The sequence below is a fragment of the Nylanderia fulva genome, unplaced genomic scaffold, assembly GCF_048542155.1.
Source record: "Nylanderia fulva isolate GAGA-0341 unplaced genomic scaffold, ASM4854215v1 Scaffold3, whole genome shotgun sequence".
NCBI lineage: Eukaryota > Metazoa > Arthropoda > Insecta > Hymenoptera > Formicidae > Nylanderia > Nylanderia fulva.
Window position 1 is genome coordinate 6,743,923 of NW_028190368.1, and position 21,519 is coordinate 6,765,441.

At 32.7% G+C, this 21,519-nt stretch overlaps 2 protein-coding genes across 2 annotated transcripts; one reads left to right on the forward strand and one right to left on the reverse strand.

Annotated features, from left to right (window-relative positions):
• Positions 1 to 134: 134 nt before the first annotated feature.
• LOC114933465 (F-box only protein 32) lies at positions 135 to 17,660 on the forward strand. Its single transcript, XM_085484212.1, has 7 exons — positions 135 to 475; positions 13,536 to 13,582; positions 13,772 to 13,821; positions 14,046 to 14,232; positions 14,380 to 14,555; positions 14,626 to 14,876; positions 15,004 to 17,660. Exons 1-7 carry the CDS (start codon positions 354 to 356, stop codon positions 15,200 to 15,202), a joined length of 1,032 nt encoding a protein of 343 aa, XP_085340338.1. The 5' UTR covers positions 135 to 353; the 3' UTR covers positions 15,203 to 17,660.
• A 395-nt stretch (positions 17,661 to 18,055) lies between these two features.
• On the reverse strand, positions 18,056 to 21,324 carry LOC114933456 (condensin complex subunit 2). Its single transcript, XM_029306053.2, has 2 exons — positions 21,024 to 21,324; positions 18,056 to 20,362 (listed from the first exon to the last, which is right to left on the reverse strand). Exon 2 carries the CDS (start codon positions 20,278 to 20,280, stop codon positions 18,238 to 18,240), a length of 2,043 nt encoding a protein of 680 aa, XP_029161886.2. The 5' UTR covers positions 20,281 to 20,362; positions 21,024 to 21,324; the 3' UTR covers positions 18,056 to 18,237.
• Positions 21,325 to 21,519: the final 195 nt, after the last annotated feature.

Sequence of the window (21,519 nt, forward strand, 5' to 3'; positions counted from 1 at the left end):
TGATAAAAATTTATATATGACGTATGAAACACACATATACGAACGAATATATCTTCAGTAGGAGCTGAAAGCAGCTGACTTCAGACGATTTCGGAAGATGTACAAACGTCAAGCATGCGCGCGCGCGCGTGCGCCGCTTAACGCCGCCGCACAGCTGATGCGCGGTGACGTCACTAAAACAAAGCCATGCGCGCTCGGCGGAGCGCGAGTCCGCGAGCGGAACAGAGCGAAGTTGCTCGCCGAAGGCAGCGGACACGGCCAAGGTGCGTCTCTCGGATTCCCAGTGTTAACGCGAGTCGACTCCCGTCGTCGGTGTCGCCCTCGGCCAAGGGAAACCTTCGCGCGTCCCCAGGATGCCGTTCATATCCAAGGACTGGCGCAGTCCGGGTGAAGAATGGGTGAAAACGGTCGAGGGCTGGGAGAAGAAGAAGATCCTCGAGTGCGCCAACAACAAAACTCTCTCGCTTCTTCTACGGTGAGTCTTGTTCTTTCCGCTATCTGTCTCTGTTCCTCTCTCGCTACCCCGCGTCGACGTTCTTTGTCCGTTTCGCGGCCTACAACTGCGGCGCACGGCACAGCTGTTACTTCGTTTACATCGATCCGATTGACAGCTCCGTTTGTTTACATGCGAGCGCGAGCATCCTCGCGCTGACTGACCGACTCAGATTCGTTACGCAGATTATTGCGTCGATACGAGACGGATATTGTTATTCCGTAATGGTCGAACTTTGACGAGGATCGAGATCTTTTTGTGACTCCTAGACACATTTAACGCGTCCCCGACTGTTCTCCCGTTCGTTCATTCGTTCGAAACGCACCATGACAGTCTTATCCTTAATGGATGCTGTTATCTTTTACGATGATATTAATTCAACTATCGTGAATATCACGCATATGTCAGAATCCAACGAAATAGCATCACTAGATATAAATATAAAATTAATATTAATATTAATATTAATATTATATATATGTATATATTTTTTTAAATTAATTTATTAATTTATATTCAATATTTTACGATGTCATGCGTGATCGGTCCGATTTACTTTTATCTTTACAATTTTATACCTTCGATATGACGAGGATAACGAATATCGATAAAGAATAGTATCCTGGCGAGTCGATCCTCGCTCATTTTCCGGTATGACCCGTGGGTGATACCATGTTTCTTGAATAGCTCACGCGAACGTAACTCGGGTGATTTTCAAGATTGCGTGCGAAAAATAACGCGTAGTATCACTTCAAGTTGATATACAAACGTAATGCGTAATATGTGATGCAAAAATGTTTTGTTCTTTTCATTTGTGATGAAAGATAGGTTGCTAGAAATGTATAAAACGCGAGTCGAGTCGATTCCAAGTTTTCGGTTTATTTTGAGCCAGTCCCATATATTAATTATGATTCGAGTAAATATTGAAAAATAAAATATCAATAAAATAATATCGGAAGCTAATAGTTAAATATAGAATATCGCTATCTTGAGGGAATGAAAAATGTAGAAAAGTGTAGAAGGCCTAACAAAGAGATAGCGAAAAGGCCTATTGTATATTATCAGCATGTAGCTAACATATATCCCTATACTCATTTTAAATTATCTTATGGTTCTTGAGATTAACACGATTGAGGTTCCAATTGATTATTCATCGATGCTTCAGCACGTTTGTGGGTGATACCATTTCTACACGGAGAGGATTTTATGTTAGAATTTACCCTGAAAATCATGGTAATCGTGGGATAATATAGTATTAGAAGAACTTTATGAGTTTCTCTGATTAAAAAAAATATATTTATACCACAATAAAAAATAATATCTACAAATCCACCACAATAAGATATAGAATATGTTCGATAATTTTATTATGTACATAGTAAAATTAATACCTACCACATATTAACATCTACCACAATAAGATATGGAACATATTCTATATCTTATTGTGGTAGATATTAATTTATTATGCACATATTAATATTTTTTATTCTGGTAAATATTAATCAGAGAAACTCATAAAATTTTTCCAATATTGTCCCACAATTACCATGATTTTCAGAATAAATTCTAAGAGAAAATTCTCTCCATATAGCACCATGCTAACGTAAATAATTTTTATATTTTTTTTCTCTCTCTTTTCATGTTTTAATTAAAAAACTTTAAATACCTACTACTAAATTATCTATTAAAATATATCTCTAAAATATTCAAAGTTCACTAGTCGAAGCTGTTTAATTCAAAGGCAAAGTACGAGTAATTTCGTGACATTAACTGCGTTTGACATTTCTAATTTGTGGCGGTAATACATATGCAAATCTGTTTCTCTTCAATATACTGCAAATTGTGTTACTTCGACGCGATTAGTTTGATGCGCAAAAATTCACTCATATTCAAAGGTTTACTCGTATCGAAATCTATTCACGTGCGTTTAGATTTTTATCGACGCGGTCGACTTGAACGCTTTGTGTTCAAATAAAAAATCACGGGAATAATAGATTATACATGTAAGATATAAGAAACGATTATACGTATAAGATAGAAGAAAAGAATCCATTATCTTTTCCTTCTTTCAATCTACGCTATCGCACAAATAATGTGTGTTGCGTCTCACGAAAGTGAAATTACACCCACGGGTTTCCTGACATTCGGTTTCTTAAGAATTAATTGTAAGTGCTAATAAAAGTATCGACATTGTTGGCTCCGCGCGAAGGGAATTATTTTTCTCCTAAGGAGATTCCACTGGTGACTCTACTTATTGACGTCTACAATAAAAGCTAATGTATCTTCATTAAACTCCATTATTTTTTTAAGATATAACTTATATAACTTTCACAAGAATATAATATGCTATATGGATTTAACAAAATATAATCTCTGAAAATAATATAGAAAGGAAAAGATTATAATTAAAATATATTCACAAATATTTTTTTTATTTTTTAAGAATCAAGAATTCTTTAAAAATTAATTGAACGCAAATATAGAACGTGAAAAATATATAAAGATTATTTTCTTTTAAAGCAAAAAAATACTGATCATACTGATCACATATAAGAATTTGATTAATAATATATAGGTTAATTATAATGCATTTCTATTTTTATATTTCTTCGACTTTCTAAGAATGCATAAATAGAAAAAATAATTAAAATATATTATATATATTTACATAATTAAAATATATTTACAAACAACTGTTTTTAAATAGTCAAGAATTCTTTAAAAGTGAATTTAACGCAAATATAGGATGTGACTAAAATATGTAAAAATTTTTTTTGAAGGATAAAAGAAATACTGATTTCACTTATAAGAGTTTTATTTAATAGATTAATTATAATTAATTTTATTTCCTCGATTTTCCAAAAGTACGTAAATGTAACTTTGAAAAATATATTCCTTTCCCGAGCAGAAAATGACTTTTAACATTTATTAAAAATTCTAGTAATTATTTAGAAATTGATTAACGCATATATCTCCAGGCATCACTATGAATATGAATTGCATCCACAATAATATGATTTATTATTTTGAAATTAATGTAACAGACATTTCCGGCTATCTCTCTTTACAGTTTATATAATTGTAGTCTCTCTTTCTCTCTATATATATACTATAATGACTTAGGATTTCGGAGATTAAGTCGTAATTAATTCTCGATATTTATCGAAGACGTATTAGCAGATTTGGCGCGTCCTCGAGATGACCGGCGGTCACGATTTCTTCGGCCGGATATTAAGCCCATTGTGCTCGTTGCACCGGTTGGGTTTGTGACCGTGACAGACTTAGATAATTAGAATCGCGGTGCATCAAGTTGGCGAGCGCGCGTTGTCAAAGAACGTAGTGCGGTTCTTTGTCTCCGCAACGGTTCAGCCTCACATGTGCATTTGCAAACAGCTGTACCGCGTAAACATACTCCCTCGCGCCGACTTATTATGCCTCGTAAATATTCTTCGCCGCTGGCGAATGAACCAAGCGTGATCTCATTAGTGAGCAATATATAATAAAGATTGCTTGTCACTTTCAAAACAAAATTCTACTCGTTTTATAGTATTTTTTATTTAGAGAATAATGCTTTTATAATCAAATTATTTATAGAAGTGAGTATAAACCAAATTATATAAAGGTTTGTGCTGCAAGATTTTTTCATTAATTCATATGTGTTATTATTATGTAAATTTATTGTAAAATTAATTAGGCTTTTTATTAAGAGATAACTTTCTATATATCTGAAGCATGACTGATTTCTGAACTGCATTTGATAAAAAGCTTTCTCTTCTCTGCGATGAGAAACGAAAGATCTTACATTATCTTTTTTATATTGGATTTATAATAGCGTACAGTGTACAGCATGTCAATCAGTTTATAATGGATCTTAAAACTTGATAATTACTTTATAATACTGCTTTCGACGTTAGTTTTAAACAACAGTCTTGTCTACAATAAAATTACTTTTTTATTCCAAACCTGATAATTAGTCTACTGTAAATTTAATCGATACACACGTCAACGTGATGTTTAGTTTGACATTTAATTGAAACTTAACTCTAATTACTAACTTCAAATAATCGATAATTGTTATATAACACATGCGACATATATATGAGAAATTAATTAATTTACGGAAAAATGTGCAGAAAATTTACAGTTACGTAATTTCTAGAGATCATGCAACACGATATGCATTTAAATAATTGGATAATAAAATAAAACAACATTTATACTTGTTAAGAACACAGTATATACATCCGTTAAAAATGCCATACCTAATTATTTTTTAAATATCTCATACTTTCGATAAATACAAAGTATGTATTTATTTATACATATACGTATTTATTTAATATAACATATTTATTTTTATTTTAATTAATTTCTTTTTTAAGAAAAATTTAGTTAATTTATTTTAATTAATATCTAAGTAAATATACACAAAGTGCGAAACGGACTGCTACACGAAACTTTTTTAGTTGCATATATTTTGTATATTTATTTCTCTGTTAAGATTGCCGCCAGAAATTGGCGAGCATTATTCGTCTCCTTGTTTGAAGTATTTATTTTTCAAGTGCAAATCTCGCACTGCGTGCCCCTTGTGTTTCCAATTATAACGGTGCGTGCGTGCGTGCATCCGGATTTTTTTACAGACATAAAAATCTCAAATGTATATATATGTACATATATGCAATACGCAACTTTTTTTATATTAGCACACAGTGCATGATATAAATATTCTCAAAAGTCATATTTATTCGTACGTATTGAACATTTCTGCTCTATACTAACGTTATACATTTTATTTAGTTTTAAAGTAAATATAAATATATAATAAAAACGTAGATATTTGATAAATATATAAAATGTATATTTATATTTATTAAATATAAATTAATATATTTATATAAAATAAATAAATCATATAGTATATCTTGCAGTATTACATCGAAATGTTCCCCACAAAAATACTTTTATTAGTAATTTCAAATTTTATTGACAATAAGTATGCTATATAAAAATAATTAACAGAAATACATTTAGAGACGTAAATGAAGTAATAAAAAAGAATTGCAGTTTTAAAACATATTAAAAAATTCCCACGTATGTAGTTGACAGCGTATTTGTATTTTTAATTTTTTTAAGGAACGCGCGTTGCATATTATAAAAATATTAATCATTAATAAAATCAATTGATACAAATATTTTCTTGTATTTATAAGATATTTGAGACTTTTTAAAGGAGGAAATTATTAACGATTATATATAAAACTCGAGTTGCGCACACGACAGTTTCGTCAGGGCGTTGCGCTTTCTCGCACTCGTCGAAAGAAACTGACTTATTTATTTCTTTCCTTCACGCTGGATGAAGACGAGTTAATATGGGAATCAAAGCTAACTGAGTTCCTAGGAAGTTTAGATTGAAAATATTGCTAATAAACGGAAATTTAAATTGGGAATTTATATTATATCTAATTGTGAGTTCACGCTATTTTCGTTTATAGAATAATTCGCTAAACAAAATCAAATTTTAATACGTAGATAATTTTAATATTAATTTTATAAACAAAAATATAAGAAAATATCTTATAGAGATATAATTATTCATCTCTTATTTTTAGTACATAATAATGCAGATTTTTAAATTTATTGTTCTTTTTTTATCGTACTTTGCCTGCATCTTTTTATTTATGGATCTTTAGATAAGACTTGGAGATAATGTTTTCTTGGCAAACGTTTATTTATAGGAACGTTATCTTCTCCAATAATTTTATGATTTCCAATATCTAGGTAACTAATAATAAATCTTAATTTTTCGAACAAAATAAAACTTAAGGTCAAAATAGCTTGTTCGATGGTACCTGTCAAAAAATCAATTTTACAAAGAATTAACCTTTATTTTATAATTTTGATATTATTGATATTTTTATTTAAAAAAGTTTGCTTCAAGTTTATGGACAAATCCGACATATAATCTTAGAATATGACAGGTATACGTTTCTCGTTTCGCGTTAAAGCACGTTGCAAGAATCATGAGACACTATCGTTGACAGAAGTACGAATCTCGGATTCGCAGAGAGGTCCTATTCGCGCCGAGATTAGGCATCCTTGAGAGCGCGGACCAGAGCAAATTCTTAAAATGGGGAAATACTGGCGCGAGTCTCTTGCCGAGACTCGGAAGTGGGTCATGACCTAGCTAGTAACGTGACCTGCACCAATTCGCAATACCGTTTCCAGTGCCGTATTCACGCGGCCTTGGTAAATTCGGTTAAATAGCGGCAGTAAAAAAATGGCGGGAAAAAATTAACTAAATTTTAGCTGTCCCTTAGATACACGTGAAATTTAGTTATCACGCCCATATTTTAGCTACGATAATATCTAATATTTTTTAGCTATATACGACTTTCTGTTAAACTATATATAAAAATCTCTGTTAAACTATATATAAAAGTTAATTATGGTAGCTAATTTTTTTCCGTGAGCCTTTTCCTGCGTTTCCTCGTCGAAGCTGTCAACGGCGATATGTCTATGTTGCTCTTACGTATAGCAAAGAAAACTCGGAAAATGATACAGCGCGGAGAAAGCGTGCATTTTATTATATCTATGCGTTTTTAATCTTTATATTCACTTAATAGGCTTAATCCGCCGATTATATCGAAATTCTTGTATTTTGCATAATTGAGCGGAACAAACGTTCGTAAACATGTTTCGGAGTAAATACTTAAATTGCAAAAAATCTTTATTTAAAAAAATTGATAAGATTTTTAATTTTTCATTTTATGTAGAAAAAAATATCGTTAATTTTGTTACACGTATAAAAGCATATTGATATCGGTAGTACATTAGCAAGAAAAGAAAAATATAATTGTTATGATTATTATGTGACTCCTATAGTTACGGAAAAAGTAGCAAAATTTTAGTTCCAGAGAATTTAATACAATTTTTGCCCTAGAAATAAAATAAATAGGTTTTATAAATATGACATTTTATATATTCTTTAATATAGTATATCTAGTTTTGAAAGTATATGAACTCTCTAGGCGCGTTTAAAGCTTAATTAGAATTCTTAACTTCGAGTAACGTAATCACAATGGAAAACTAATTTTACTCACTCATTTTACATTCATTATGTTATAAATAAGAGTGTGGAAAAGTTGTAAACGAAAAACGAGTCACTCCTTATGCCTGAACCTCGTGAAAAAGATTAATTTAAAAGCACATTTAAAAAAATATACAGTGTGTTAAAAAATTAGATCGACAAACTTTGAAGGAAGAAAAAAGACTTCAAAATAAACATTTTTGTTAATACTAATTTTCTCAGTTTTAATACTACGTGACATGAGATATTAGTTTGTGACTTTTTAGTTGGTCACTTTTTCTATTTAAATTAATGACGGAATTTTTGAGCATTTACTATAAAAAAGAGTGAACTACTTTTATGTATTTGTCCCACGTTTTGTTCAAGATTAAAATATAATTAAATTTTTCCCTTTATGTATTTATTTATTGTTCACGTCACAAACTCCTATAGTGTAAAACTAAAAACGTCATAGAGAAAAATAGTATTTTAACAAAAAATGTTTATTTTGAAATCTTCTAGTTCCCTGAAAAACTTATATCGATCTTTTAACAGCCTGTATATCTAGGATCGGCATCGACCTCGTTGTTGGGGATTAATAAATTTCTTTTCTGCTGTGCATATACGTGTATAATGATTCCGATATAGTTAGAGAAAATAGCTGGAAAGTGCAGATTGCGTGAGGATGGATTTAAAAGCCGGTTTTCTCCATTTTTCCTCGTTGATTTTAACATACGTTTGATGCCATTATTTCGACGATTCAACCGTATACTCGTCCTAACGCGAGTTTTCCTAGCCTGGACGGGTTAGCTGCGCCACGAAACGGTCGGTGAACCCGATGGAAGTAAAAGTTTCGTGTCCCGACCGATCTCTGACACTCTCTATATATTCGCATTAATTATTCGCGCGTATTATGCGATACCGCTCTGTATATTGCATTGTACATTTAGTTTCGTGCGGGATGTAATCTCAGGAAAAAAATCACCATTATATTATATTATTCGCCTTTATCGTCCAGCTAACATCATATGAGGTTGGCTTGATTGTCACGAAATCCTGTACGTTGCTTATATGAGAAAAAATGTTGAGTATAATAAAGTTTGATAAAACTGCCGTTGAAGTAAAATATTTAAGTATTAAAAAAGATACGCATATTAAAAGAAAATCAAATAGCAAGTAATGAATGTTCGATCTGTTAAATATCAATTAAATAATCATATTTCGATGCTTTAACAAAGAGCAGAAAATTAATAGATCAAATTAATTGTAAAGTATGATAAATGCAAAGATATATTCTTATTATCTTTAATTTATAAATTTTATTTTTTTGTCTAAACAAAATGTTTCAACTTGTTCTTGTGCTTCTCCGCGATTTTTTTATTGATTAATTACTATGTAAAATTTTCAGTAATTTACTGTCGAACAAGAACATAATTTCCACAAATAATCTTGCCTTTCTAATTCGGTAATAATAAAAAATTTAGGCAGTCGATAACGGTGGTTATATCTGTATTTCGATCCAGATCCGCAGTTTTGTTCGCAAATCTCTTTAACTATTCATTTCGCGTATATCGAATTCCGAATTCGCAGAAAGTCTCCGCATTGCTGTAAACCCATTTTTCGATGTCGTTCTCGTGTTGGATCCCTTCAAAATTCGTTTCTGCGTCCTCAAACATTTTTATTGAGATCTAATTCGAGCGTTTTATACCGCAGAGAGCTAATGCAGCAAGATGCTTAGGGTGCTGAGAATGCACTTCCGTTATATATCAATCTCTACATTGTACAAAGAGAACTAAAATAAACCACCAGTTGTTCTTCTGCGACTCGGAGATAGAAAGAGAAATGAAGAAACGACGACTATAGAACTTTCTGAGCTACATTTATACCTTCCATCAATGTCTATTTTTTATAACTTTGAAACTATGTCACTTGACAACTATAATAATCAGATTTAATAACTAGACGAGTTATTTTTATACATGGTATATTACATGAATGCTATTGTTGTAATAACATATGCAATGAGAATAATATTTAACGCGATGCCTGCTTTTTAGATTTAAAATTTATCCGCGAAAATTTATATTTTTCATGATCCGTAGATCGAAAACTAAATAGGTTTTAATATTTCATTTGACGAACATTGATGTTTTTTTATAGTGAACTCTGCAGAAGAACTCGTTATTGGAATTCAACTTGGACAATAAACTTGGACATACGTGATGTGACGTCAAATTATATATTTCGATATAAAACATGTTTGTCCTTCTATATCTTCAAAGCCGTAAAACATTGGCTTGACATTGAGTGTTCTAGTCAAGGTATCGATATTGAACATTGCCGATGGGAGATTTTCCGCTTTTACGGTTCTCTATTCGCCGCATACACACATACATACGCGTGTCTACAACTGACCTGTAATGAATATAAGTAGTTACATAATTCTACAAATTAATGACACGCCCTCTCCCTCTTTCCTCTTTCTATATCTCTAGGTCTCTACATCATATGTAAGCTTCATTGTAAAAAAATATGTAATATATTACACAAAAATATGTAAAATTACATAAATAATAAGTGTAAAATTACACGATGAATAATAGAAATGTTTACCTTTTTATTATTTATCATGTAATTTTACATTTATTATTTATGTAATTTTACATATTTTTTTACAGTTATTAGCGTAAGCGTATAAGGTCTCCTACGAACGATTTGACGACCTTAAACGCCCCATTAAGTTCGCAATTCGAAAGGACAAGGGCGCATCCCGATCGATATTAAAATCGAAAACGTTTTCATGCAGTCTGTCATTTTCTCGTTCGTACGAAAAAGTGACAAATATATGCATACATATTCGCACGCGAGGCTGTTGCACGTGCGAATATGTGCGCGAGTTAACGTCGCAAGGTCACATCGTTACGTCCCTATAATAGAACGTCGTCATTACTTGGAGAGACTGAATAAGTGCGACGAGGAAAATGCGACAAAGTTGTTCTATATTTCTAGATGTGTCAAAAAATATTATTTTAGATATCTCATCTAAAACACTACACGGAAAGAATTTTCTCTTAGAATTTAAGTATGTATTTATTTGAAAATCACGATTGGAAGAAATTTATGAGAGTTCCTCTGATTAATATTTATACCAAAATTAATTGAACATATTTTATATCTTATTGTAGTAGATATTAATATTTTTTAATATCTGCGTGGTGAAAATATTATTCGGAGAAATTTTTATAAAATTCTTCCAGTATACCATATTGTCCCATGATTACCATAATTTTCAGGGTATAGATATTTAAAAAAGGGTATGCTTTAAAATCTACAACTGAACACTGAAAAAGAAATTTGATTAAATCGTTCAACTAAATATTATTTTGTTTATTCAACATATAGAAATATTTGAATTAAATATAAGATATTAAATCTAATAAAACATGTATCTGTGACTTAAATACTAATATATCTTTAATTAACAAAATAGTAATTTAGTTGAACGGTTTAGTCAAATTAATTTTTTTTTTTTCAGTGAAGAGTTAGAAATGATAACAGATATGAGCCTATTAGACTCAATAATATTGGAATAACAATTGGCTGAACATTTTTGTAAACAGTCGAGGCAATCAATTTAATATCAATTGCTTGTATTTCTTTAGAATTGATTCTTTTTCTTAAGATTCCTGTCGCAAATGAGAGGAAATCTGATATATTTCGCAAAGTTTAACATTTCAGATTCAACATGACATTTATATCATAGATTATTCAAATCTCTGCAATTTGTGGATCGAAAATTTCAAAGATCTGCAAAGAGAATCACGTTTCTACATGCAAGTACTTCTATTGCAGCTCATGCATGAGTAATCGCGAAGGAGAAATCGAAAAGCATTAGATTCAGTGAAATTCGTCTCTATCTTCGTATCCCTTTTAATGGATTTATAAACGACAGGATTTTAATAAGTACCGATCGCGCTCGGATGTATACTTTGAAAACTTACTTGACTTATATTAAGATTAGCAAGAGATGACGACCGCGTTTCGAGGTAATACTTGGTGCGAATATTAATCTGCGACGTTTCAAAAGCGGAGAATAATTCTCGTTTACATCGACTCGAAACTCGACTTCTTATAAATAGAATTCGTTGTAATCTGGTAACAATTAAATGACCGATGTCGAGTCTATTATGAGACTATGGAGTCATCCCGCGGCGCATGATTAATATGCGTTGTTTAATGCGATTTTATGCAATTCTAATGCACCTTTTTTACTTCCTCCTTTCTTTTTATCGCGACTGGCATATGAAAGGATTATTGTCGATGAAAGTATAGTTGCGTTAATATTTACTTGCGAAGTGTGTGTCTGCGTTGATTATATGATCGGCGTGTTATATTATGGCCTCTGTTAAAAAGTACCACTGTCGAGGCGGATTTGTCGTGGTCTTTTAACTGATTATACCAAGAATTACGAACACCTACGTGTTTCTTTCTCCGTCAGATCAAAGCTTGATAATAGATAGCGTTAATAATTCGCGATAACTAAGCAGATCAATTTTCTTGCGCTACGAATTTAGACTAAAAGTATGTTATTTGTTGCATATAAAAATTATACGTACACTGAAAAAAATGATTAAGTTAATAAATATTTATTTGAATACTTCTAAATGAGTGATTTGTTTGAAATAAATAAATATTTTATATGTTTTAAAAAAGATTTTCTTATATCAAATAAATATTTTTCATATTAAATCAATATTACTAGTTTTAAATAAATAATTCATTTGGCAGTATTGAAATAAATACTTACTTGAATTCAATAAATTTTTTTTTCAGTGTAATGATTTTTATCTGATAAATATTTCTTACATTACTTAAAAATCAATAGGTAATACTCGAAATTTATAAAACTTGAATTCTATCGACTGTTATGTCCGAATAAAAATAGTCTCAAAATATTGATTTCTTGTTAAAGGAATCTAGAATTGATATTATTAAAGATTGATAATTATATTACAAATATTATTATTATATTTAGAGAATCAGAAATATTTTAATATAATATTCTTGCGTATTCTTGCGTATTTTTACGTACTTTATAATTCTTATACGTATATCTTTTTACGTATTTTTTTCTATTATTTTTCTATTTTGCACAAAGTTGTATGAAAAAAAACTATAAGAAAACTAATGTAAATCCCACGGAATTATTTCGTGAACAGTATTAGCTTTCCGATTCGAAGCTAACTTTGTCGCGAGATGTAGCAGCCGCGAAGTCCGCTGAAACCGGTCGCGGTGTATTATGCCATAATTGGGATATCGTATATTAGTGTCTCTATAGCATGCCGCAGAAAGTATCTATACAACGCGCACTTCTATTCGATACAAGACAAATCATAAGTTTAATTTAAGGAACTGCCCGAATGAGATGTGTATTTAAAAGTATTTAAATTTACATATACATATACCTACGATATATTTATGCTCACAGCATTATTATAATACAATATATGAGGAAAAAAAAATTAGGATATATTATCGAATGTAATATATAAAATATATACATATATATATAAACGAAAAACAGAGATCAATACTAAAAAATTGCATGTGTTTGCATTTAGTTTGAAATGGAATTAATCGAATAGAAATAGAAAATAAAGAGGAACAAATTTTCATATTTTTTATGTATTTTACGTATGCAATATTTATATAGATTGTATTATATTTTATGTCGCATAAAATAAGAGAAAAATAGAATGATTGATAACAATATAAAATATTGTATTATATTATATTACAATATAAATACAGTTATATGCATATATGTATATAGTCTGTTTTTATAACTATAGTAAAATTCAGTTTTTATCTCTTTTCGTTTTAATAAATTTAACTTTTTTGAAATTTCAATAAATTGTATGATATGTTACATCTAAAGCACGTTTATTTCATATCATTTTCTTTTTTTTACAGCGGCGAGAAAGATGCCGGCGACAAGAAAGAGAAAGATAAGAAGAAAGGTGAGTGGTATATTGAAATTTATCGATTCGAGCCGATTTCTTTATTAGCTATAATTATAATCCATAAATTTGTTCCAAGCTTGTATCTTTTCTGTGTATTTTCTTTATATTTTCTTCAGTTTACTTTAAACTTAAACTATCAATGACAACAGATCCCTGACTGACAAACCTATTTTTTATAAATTTCAGAAATCGCCGTCCAACCACATTGTCACATCACACTGAAATGCACACGCGAGGTGAGTGACTCCTTCCGGCCAGGTCTTAATTTAGACCCAACCTTGTGCAAGAGGAAAGAGACTGAGATTTGCTCGATAGAGACATGTTAAGTGCGGCAAGAAAGAAACGAAGAAAAAAAAGAGACAAAAGAGACATTACCAGTAACAAACTGTCGACAGCTCTTGCATCTCCTATACTTAGATGTCATAGTGAGCGGGTTCGTTATCCATACCTAAATTTACAGATCGCCGGCTTCAATGGCCTGAGTGATGCCTTGAAGAGGCTGGATTTCCTGTCCGCCGTACACGATTGCCGTCGATTTAATTACATCGTCCGTCTCCTGGATCTTCTGGTTAGTCATAGGATGGGCGGTCTCAGTGGATGTGCCCAGAGAGTGCTCTTTAACATGCTCGAAGAAGTAGCTCTGGAAGGTAAAAGAATTTAATTAGTTCGTTTTCATATGAATCCATCGCGAGAAATTATTTAGCGATTCCGCAGATACATTTTTTCCGAAAAAGATAGGACGGTTCAGATAGTTCTATTCATGCTAAACTGACCTTTGATCTAATTATTTGCAGTGTCACTGTCGCAACAACAGACGGGAAGACTGCGGCGCCTCATAGAGAGAGTCCGAGCCTTCAGTGCCGGTTGCTGTTGGGGCGGCAGACCTCTGGGTTCCGTTCTCCTATGGGAAAAACATAAGGCAGCTTTAGAGAGAATCTTGCAGATCGCCTCATCTATTACCATCACTCAGGTATTGAAAAGTTGACGGAATGAACACTTACGAGGAACGATTCAGGATCGTAACGAATGAGCCGTTGCAGCCGGACGAGCAACAACAACCTCAGTGGTCGGACCTGCCGCCCGAATGTCGACGAGAAGTCCTCTTACGTCTGAGCGATCCGCGAGATATCGAAGCCTCGTCCGAGGCCTGTGAGCACCTCGCTGTTTTGGCGCAGGAACAAAGAATCTGGCGCGAGCTCGCCCAGTATCATTTCACGCCGCAGCAGATTGCTACCACCACGCAAAACAACCCTGGAAAAGACTGGAAGACTATATTCACTATTGCCCGAAGGTTAATACATACATATCTTCTATCATTAATACATAAATATCTTCTACAAGCTGATGATTGCTATCAATTCAGTAATCTAGAAGTTTATGTTGGTCAATCTTGTATACATTTCACCTGTTTTGTCTAGGTCGTTCGGATTGCGGGAGGAGTACGCCGAAATGATACAGTTATGTCGCAATTGTCGTTGTTTGTTTTGGCGGTCGCTTGGTCATCCTTGTATCGCGGATCAGGATCCGGCGTTTCAAGAGAAACTGGCGGATGTCGATCAAGCGTCCCTCCACGTACCGATTCCTCCGCAGACTTTCCTAAAATTCTTCTCGCTGTGAAAGCTTTCGCGATACGATTGTATTGTAAGAATGCTCGGAATGTATGTAGAGTGTACATGTAGAGAAAGAGCGGAAGCGATGATATAACCCGCTATTGCGAATGTTGAGAGGAAGAGAGATTCTAATGTTATCTTCTGAAAAATATATTTAATTCGAGATACTCTCAATATGTATACGCTATATGAGTCCGAAAGATAGAGATCGATATTAGGAATAGATTTTTTTCGAGAAGTTCGATATCGATTCTGCTTTAACAAATATCTTCAACTGGAGGCCTACTGTTGTCTGATTCATGAATATTTAAAGAACTGATAAGCCGCCCAGAGTCAGAAAAATACAAACGTTATTCAATGTACAAATCGTTATCTTTTAAAGTTTATTTGTTTTTTAATTAGTGATTCACTCAGATATTGTCAAGGGAAAATCGATTCTAAACTCTCTCTCCTCTCTCTGTGGTTACATAAGTAATATTTTCCAGTATCAATTTCCATTTTGTCGGACTCATTTTGTATCTTGATCGAGTGATTGGTACTTTCTGGTCAATGGAATCTTCTCGGTGTACAAGATTCCCGATCTGCTTTTCTTTGCTTTGAGATTCCTATGGCGTGGATACGCATTTTAAGAATGATAAGGGAAGATTTTTCCATTATCCTTCGAGTTACGGTTGTAGAAAATAGGTACTAGTCGTATAACGTTGTTTGCGGTAAGAAAAAAGTCACGCGCGTCTGTTCAAGAAAATCGCATAAGGATTTTATCGATTTACGCTGACAAGCTTTCGGTGTTCGAAGCGAATAAACGACTACGTGTGATTTTGCGGTAGCACTCCTTGAGCTCCACTGATTTTTCGCTGATAATATCAGTGAATAATCGATTGATAATACCCCAAATAGCAAAGATACATCGTTAGACGTCAAAATGACGTCTAATGACGTACTCTTGCTATCTGGGACCTGTCTTTATTGATTTAAACAATATTTGTTATGCTAACAAAATGTATTTCGAAGCACATATTATATATATTTGACGTTTTACGCGAAAAGGACATTCTCCATTTTGACACGAAGTGTTATTTGGAACAAGCTCAATTCCAATTAAAATAGAATTTTAATTTTCTCGTAGTTGCATTTTCGTGCGAATTATAAAAACATTTTTTAAAATTGATTATTTTTCCTATAAAATATCAATGAAGACAATCTATTTGAAGAATATTTTCTTCCTCGGTCCGTTACAGAATCATTTTTCCAACAGTGCACACGGGATATGAATAATAAAAGCCGTTATATCGTAAGTAAGCGCGTGTTTAAAATACGATGCGTACTTATCGATGCAACGGAGAACATCTATTTCCTAGACGAACGTGTTTTTGGTGCTATTTGCAGCTCTATTGCATTTTGAATTTACATTTAGATTTATTATAAGCAATGTAAATTTTCGTATAACGTCCAACGGTGGATTATATATCGCGCTATTTATAATCATTGCGCGCGTCGACTTTTATTTTATCAGATTGTATACATTTTACTATTTTTGTGCAATATTCTTATGTATTGTATTCTTTCCATATCCTTTTTCTGTAGCATTATTTTACGATGCAGTAACGTGAAGTGTAACAATGTATTCGCAATTTTCGGCCAAGTTATTATAGAAAGATCCCAGAGATCTTTTCTCTGATCGTAGAACGATATCGCTATCGTGAGTTTCAAGAGGATATAGTTCAACAGTCGTCTGGATGTTGTGATGAAGATGTACATTAGGTAACTTACAAAGTACAAAATGTAATCGTCATTATCAATTGCGACCGCAGAATAAATCGCAGAGTCCTGTCGTCGCCTATACAGGGTGTCATAGTCGAAGCAATACAGAGATATAACATATTTGAACTTTCACATTCTGTATGTTCGTTTTGAAAAAAAAAAAGATTCTATATTTATATACAATTATTTATCGCGTGAGTTTGTGCGCATACATATTCGTTTAGCTATAACAATATAATGTGGATTACTAAACAAAAAGACCTAAGTTACGATATGATATGTAAGAAAAAAAAGGAGAAATTATATAAAAATTATACTGCCAAAGCGGATGCTATTGCATTTACACGAATCGATACGTCGTTTGTGTAAATTTCCGTATATAGCGACGAGACGTTTTTTTGATATTTGCTGTTTTATTATTAGCGAAAAACTTAAATTTACTGCATGACTTAAAATATACTAACCTAGTCACTAAAGAGAGAATTATGACCAAAATCGCAGTTTGAGCGCAACATTAAATGTGTAATAAGCTCGATTTGAGAAAATTCTGGCAGCTCACACTGTGTACATTAATTCAACGAACTGGTCTCTGTAAGATATACATATATAAAGCGATCCTATGATCAGAATTATTTTACTTACAATAAGCAGATGTGTAGAATGGTGTTGTGCAAATGCTTCAAAATAAACTTTATTTAAATATATATATATATATATATATGTTTACATAATTATTGGTTGAACTATTGCTTTTAAAGTACTTGTAACGAGCATTTTTAATTATATTTATCAGAAATACTTCCGCGTAATGCCTTTACTTTTGAATTAAAAATTTTGTCATATAAACAGCCGAATGAATTAAATGGATATATTATTAAATCTATATTTGAATAAAATATTTTTTGAGAAAATATTTATTTTAAAATTAATTTCTAATAAAAATTAAAATAAGAAATGAAATCTAATTTTTAATTTAATATTAAAATTTAATTTAAAATAAAAGAAACATATAGGGAACCTGTTCATGAGTCATGCGTCATTTTTACATAGTATAATATGTATATTCACACAATTAAAGCAAACATGACATTGTTCGAAATATTTTTCAAAAAAATAGTTTATTCATAAAATATTTTTGGAGCACTTTTTTGTATCAGTATATTAGAATAGCATTTTTATATTAATATACAAAAATAGCATTAAAATTTTTATTATACATATATATAGAATAGAAGTCAAATTTCTCGTATTATATGATAAAAATTTTAATTTTTTAGCCGTTTAACCTCCCTCAACGGTAATATCGGATAAGTCCGGTGACGAAATGAGCTTTAACGTTTTCTCATTCGCAAGATGTAATAAAGATATAAAAGAAATTGGTACACTTAACGCCTCGACATTACTTTTCGTTAATAATTTTGGTAGCGCTTTGTACACATTACTGAACTTTTTACTCTCCTTCATTTTCACTTCAGCGTTCTCCATCTCGTTAACATTCGTTGGCTCAACGTTATCCGTACATATCCTCCATATGGATTTTTTCAATTGTCGCATGTCGATCTTCTTCGCCTTCAAGCAGTATTCGATAGATATTTTATTAGCTAGTTTTGGCGCGGCGACCAGATTGTTGCCAATAAAGTTTTGGGTAGCTAATGCAGTGGCATCGTCTTCGAAGTTACAATTGTTCCTACCATCGTCTCCATCATCATAATCATTCGCATCGGTATTCGCATCGGGACAATATTCTAACGTGTCGTTTGGATTGTCGTAATCGTATCTCTCGTTGTCCAACAGATCTACGGCGGCCACCGCGTTGACACCATCCTGCTTTCCATCGTTTGACGGCTTTAAACTGAGTTTTGGAATCAGGTATAGCTTAATCATCTGTGCAACATCATAATGCACGTCTTCCGGTAATATTAAGTCCTCGGTGTTCCATTCTGTCTTCGCGGTCCTGGCTTGTAGCTTGTTGGTGTGGCTGGACGCAAACTTTGTATTAATCACATCTAAATTCTCATCGTACAACAGTTTGATCTGTCTTCTTTTTCGCAGTGGAGCCTGCTTGCAAGCTCCAACCACCTTGGTGCCAACGGCGACGTCAGCGGAAGGTTTTGCGAAATTTCGAAATTTCCAATGAGACGGTCCGGCCCAATGCAAATTCATGTTCGGCTGGACGAAGGAATATTCGAACGTGTTCGTCGCTGCTATCGGAACGTCGCGCACGTCCACGATATTTTCTTCACGTCGATTTATTGCCTCCTGACGACATTCGTGATTATTATCGTTATCCTGCTGGAAGTCGAAATAGTTCATTGGTTCAGGCAATGGATTGTTATCAACTTCCACGCTCGCATCTAGATCGAACTGGAACCGATTACTCTGATTAAGATCCTGATCGTGTTCCTCGGCCAGATCCATCTCTTTCGGTTCATCTTCCATGGACCAACCGAGAAACTCGAAATTCGAATATGAAGCGCAAACCTCGAGATTTGAGAAGTCATCAATCAATGGTGTATTGTCTTTAGCACCAATTTGCGATTCCGATTTGTCCTCTAGAACGTCAACTAGCACATCTTTATATAAATGCTGATAAAAGCCGGAATTTGCATGATGCGGTAACGTCGCCTGATACAGCATATCAGTGGTCTGTAAATCTCCCTCGCCTATCATCATCAATATGGGTTTTGTGATTTCGATGTTGCTTTTTAAAGCCTCTACAGTGCTAAAAATCTTCTGCCTGGCTTTCTTCTTCTTTTTCTTCCTTTTCTCCAATGCATTAATATCCGCGTTTTCCACGTCTTTTTCATATTCCTCTTCGTTTCGCTCCTTATCATCGATCGCTTGCTTATCCAATCCGCCTACTATCTTAAGTATTTGAGTATGCACGCTATCTACGCGGAATCCATAGATTTTCGTGCTTACATCCAAAGATGTGCTAGCCACTTGCAGATTTGACATATTGGAGTCCTGTTTCTTTACCATATATGTCATAAAATCGATCATTGCTAAACTAAACGCATTTTTAATGTTGATCTTGTTCTCGGCACTGAGCTTTATGCACTGAGTTATGCTCTCAGCCATTTGCGGCGCCGGGATATTCGCTAAGAATCCCAGACCAAGAGAGTGTCTTCTGGTATTGGAATTAGCGATAGCTAACGGCGACGATGTGGGAATCTCACGTCGACGTGCGATACGTTCCGCTTCATCGTCATTTTCCGAGAGAACACTTGGTGTATTTTGAAAAGCAACAGACTTTCTTCGTAATGGTGATGAAGTCGTTGAATTCTGCTGAATCACAGAATGGCTCTTATTCATTATGGACATAGAAGGCTTATGTTGTTACATAAAATCTATAACTTTATAGACTAATATTTTATGTGTTGCTCTTCAAATCGATTTTGCAATCCTGGAAAAAAAACCACAATTATTTTACACATTAATTTTAATAAAAGCAAAATATTATCAGCTATTCTTATAGCATATATTTTCTTTTTAAATTCCGATTGAAAGTTTATACTACCAGTCGATAACAATCTCGCACATGTATATCAAACTGGAATATCATTTATAAATTATATCTTATATATACACTAACTAATATATTAAACGCTATGAATTTTAATCATAATTGATGACAAGTCAATTAACATGTTTGTACAACAAATTATAATACATTTAAATTTTTGAATAACTTTAACTTAATAATCTACTAAATGCCATTGCAATAAAGATAAATATATTTTATTTTTATAATGACATAGAAAATTATTCTATATATCTTATCACTATATATTTTACATAGCAAAAGTTATTGATAAGTGGCAAGCGATGCAAAATTCATTCAACATGTGTGTTAAACATGTATTAAATCATGATAATTTTTATCTCCTAATGATATTAGCTCAATACTATAATCATTAAACAGATAGTTTTTTATGACGTTATTGCTAAAAAATTATGCTCCATTTTTGTAGCTTTATAATAAATATAAAAATATTTTCATTCTAAAAATAAGACATGTTATTTGTTTATATAAATATTTACATACATATCTAAATATTACTTACTCCCCACTGTTTATAGCGTCGAAATTATTTGCTATCCTTTCAAGATCTCTCCTGATCAGCCGTAATAGAATATAATAACGCTGGAGTTGCTCGTAAGTTTTTTGCAAGACTTCCAGGGTACGTTTACTATCCTGAGAAGGCATCACGTATCTTAATGATCCATATAGAAGATACTTAAAACATTTGACATATAATCATTTACGTTTCTCTCTCTCTGGGTCTCACGAGACACAACAAAACTGTCCCACAACAAAGGGATACGGTTAGATCACGTTCAAATATTTTACGAAGCGGTTACGCATAAACGTCACATGTGTTCCTAAAGATAATAAATCTGCACCGAATGAATGAGTTCGAAAAATCCATCCCATCTTTCGGATAACCAATCAGGACGAAGATTCCTTTGCTCCGATTGGTCAGTCGATCGCGTAGGAAAATATTTTCGATCGAGCATGTCGTGTCTAAATATTCGTGCTTCATGATTCAGAGTTTGAAT